Consider the following 3,684-nt stretch of genomic DNA (forward strand, 5'->3'; position numbering starts at 1 on the left):
TAATTAAAAAAAACTTGATTTAAAATTTGAGGTCCAATGCGCCATTGAGATTGGTAAGATAAGCTAGGCTTATTTCAATAACGACTAAATAAGGCTTTATTTTAAAATATTTAAACGCTTTAGGAAATAAGGCTAGAACTTACTACAAAAGAAAAAGATTGAAAAAAGTAGGAAATTTAAGCCTAGCCTACTTCGTTTTTTTTTTTATACTTTGTGAATTTATAAATAATAGGCCTATTAGCGAGGCTTAACCCAACTTATAGCCTAGCCTTAGCCTAGACATAGGCCTACGTAGGCTAGAGCTTGAAGAACCTTACTTAAGGTGGAATTTTGAGCAAAGGGGCAAAGATGTGAACCACAAATAACATCATTGAAACCAAACTCAGCCTGTTATAGAGGTTTAAGAAGAGTTTTTGTGGTCTGAAAATCTAATAAGAGTTAGCTCCCATCAATTGCTATCTGAATTAACTGAAGCTTGTCATATAGTCTGTTATTGGTTTTTTCAAGAAATCAGGGTGCTTAGCCTACTTACCATGTCACTTGGGATACCTTTTCTCTAACTTTAGAAAGGCTGATGGCATTCTGCCATTGGGTTTATCAACTTTCCCCAACTTGAAAGACTGGTTATATAACGGGTTTCTTTGCCAAGCAATCTTAAACAGCTTAGAGCAATTAACTTTATCATCTTTTGAACTACCCGAGGGAGGAGGCTCAACCCACTAAAGTTCAAGGACCTCCATTCATTTTGTTGAGACATTGAAGTCCATGTGTGACTTTTACCAAAGAAGGCCTACTGTTTCAGTCCCATTTGACAGAACTATTGGATGGGATTGTCTTTCACTCACTCGTAAGGCAAATGACATTGATCAAAAACTATTTTATCTCCAGGTCCAAACCTAAGTCCAGGTCCAGACCTAAGTCCAGTCCCAAGTCCAGGTCAAGGTCCAGACCCAAGTCCAGGTTCAGACCTAAATCCAGACCCAAGTCCAGGTCAAGGTCCAGACCCAACTCCAGATCAAGGTCCAGACCCAAGTCAAGGTCAAGGTCAAGATCAAGATCAAGGTCCAAGTCATGGTCAAGGTCAAGGTCAAGGTCCAAGTCAAGGTCAAGGTCAAGGTAAGTGCCTAACTTCGTCAACTAATACTGTAATAACCACTACTATTCTTGCATCAGGAAAGTTTGTAAAGGGAGCGATTTGATTGGATTGTACAAAAGCGAATACAGTCAATCAGAGTTCTTGACAGAAAGTCTGTATACAATAAGCCATAATGTTTGAATGAAACAGATACTTCATTGAGAAATTGGAAGAGGAGTCGTCTGGTGATCTTGACCAGCTGTAAGAAGAAATATAACAGACATTCCATTTTGATATTTCAGATGCCACCAGAAGAAGGAAGTGGAAATTGGGTAAGGATCATCTTCACAATTTCAAGCTACATGTATTAGTAATACTATTACGAAACTTCGTACTTATACCTTGACTGTAATAGCCACCTTCCTTTATCGGATTGGAATTTGATTGGATTGTAAGCTAGCGGATACAGCCAATCATAGATCTCGACTGAAAGCTTGTGAACAAAAGTCCATAATGTTTACGTACTTTCTGTCGAGGGTCCTGATTGGCTGTATTCATTGATGTACGATTCAGTCAAATCGCTACATTTCGTGATACAGGAATAGTGGCTATTGCAGTCAAGGTATAAGACGAAAAGTCGTAAGAGCTTGATATTGTGGAGATGGGTAAGGATCAATTCATTTCTTGTTTGAAGAGATTGGCCGGGGTGGCAAACAAGAACATATAATTTTGGAACAAGAAAGAGTCGTGGTATTTCTAGTGGTGACGCCAGCCTTCCAAGACTCTTTTGACACAAATGAAGATGCAAAAACAATAAACACAGCCTTAATTTGTTTAATTTTAGATTTACCCAATGAGAACGCTTACAACTTTCGAGTTGTAAGCGACAAAACGGACGAGGGCGGCTTCGTTTCGGTTGCTATACCGAAGGAAGCCCTCGAGTACAGGTTCGTTGAGGGATACGGTAAGGATCATTTGATAATTTGACTTTCTGGGTAACTTCAATGTACTTTGTCTTTCAGTTAGGCAAGTAGATATAGGTTTAAAACAGACACGAGACCGACTTTTAGAGGCACTATCGCAAAAGCTGCAAATAATATCTTTGGGATTTAGTTGAATTGCAGGAACCACGCAAGTCAGACTGAAAATTGGAATGATGCAAATCGATGCCATCAGTGTGCCTGATACATTGCAGCCATGCAATTCTATCCAATATATACTTTGAGTTTTCACACTGCTGGTGTTGCCCAATTGAAAAACAGGGACGTAAATCTCCATTTCATGTCAATTGAATGAAAGAATTCACTCTTAATAATCTATTTATTATACTACAGGTTGGTGTGTTTGCATACCCGATCTTCGGGATGTTTCACAAGATCCCCAAACAAGTGGTGAGTGTTTGAGTTGTTCCTATATAGCACGTTTATGGTCGATCTCCACCAATTTACCACGTATCTGTCAGGTCAGATATATTGTCAGTCAGTTTTTGATATTAGAAATAATAATGCTTCTGTTATTTTGAATTCCAGATGATGATGATGAAGATGATGATGATGATGATAGTGATGATGATGATAGCGATGATGAAGATGATGAAGATGATGAAGATGGGGATGCTGATGAAGAAGTAGCTGATAATATCAATGATGAAGAAGATAATGTTGAAGAAGAAGAAGATCATATTGTAGAAGAAGAAGAAAAGGAAGAAGAGGAGGAAGAAGAAGACGAAGAAAAAGAAGAAGAAGAAGAAGAAGAAAAAGATGAAGATGATGAAGAAGGATTGAATTTAATGATCTTGGTGCTGCTGTTCGGTGGAATTTTGCTGTCATGTATTATTCCAATGGGTAAGTGCTTGATTTGGACGATCTGGATTGTAAGTTGGGTGAGTTTTCTGAGACTGTGTTCCTTGGGAGCAGTATGTTCTAGTCAAAGACTTGTCCAATTTCCAGAATCTAAAATTCTTACAATGTCAGAGGACAAGTCATTCTGAAGTTGTTTCTTGTCTCTTGAAGGATGAGTCTCTCCCATTACAAAGAGTAACACAAGCACCTATTTTTAAACATTGTGAGTTCTAATCTTGGCCATTGTGTGAAAGTCTGGTGACATTGAGTTAAGTCACCCTTCGTCAGCATTCCAGTCAAACCAGTTGTAAACGGGTATGGATAATCTGGGAAAGATCAGAGCCAAGAGCTTTGAACCAGCTGGTAGCAGAATGGCTGTCTCCTTTCATTCTTTACAAATAACAAAATGTTTTCTTTTTCAGCATACAACTACTTCTGCCCAGCACCAGTGGAGGACGTTGGATGGTGGCAGTCCATCTCTGAAATCATCTACCCACAGCCAGTTGTGGACACCTCTTGGTGGGGAACCATCAAGAGTGTCATTTACCCACAACCAGTTGTGGACAACTCTTGGTGGGGAACCACCAAAAGTTGTTTCACCTGGCTGTGGTAATGATCATTGGAACCGGCTTGGGCCCCTTTTTGGACGGCTTGTCCAAAAAGGGACTGCATTAAATGAAATTTCCAGATTAAAACTGGTTTCTTGATAAAAAAAAAAATGAAAATTCCCTTTTATGATATTAAAACTTAGGAACTTTATTTAGGAGG

General features: G+C 38.9%; 1 protein-coding gene across 1 annotated transcript; it reads left to right on the forward strand.

Moving 5' to 3' along the window:
• Window positions 1-1,736: 1,736 nt before the first annotated feature.
• On the forward strand, window positions 1,737-3,529 carry LOTGIDRAFT_167852 (hypothetical protein; the record flags this gene model as incomplete). Its single annotated transcript, XM_009065737.1, has 5 exons — window positions 1,737-1,740; window positions 1,920-2,039; window positions 2,410-2,466; window positions 2,605-2,919; window positions 3,339-3,529. 5 exons carry the CDS (start codon window positions 1,737-1,739, stop codon window positions 3,527-3,529), a joined length of 687 nt encoding a protein of 228 aa, XP_009063985.1.
• Window positions 3,530-3,684: the final 155 nt, after the last annotated feature.

This window comes from Lottia gigantea (genome assembly GCF_000327385.1).
Source record: "Lottia gigantea unplaced genomic scaffold LOTGIsca_70, whole genome shotgun sequence".
NCBI classification, from domain to species: Eukaryota; Metazoa; Mollusca; class Gastropoda; family Lottiidae; genus Lottia; species Lottia gigantea.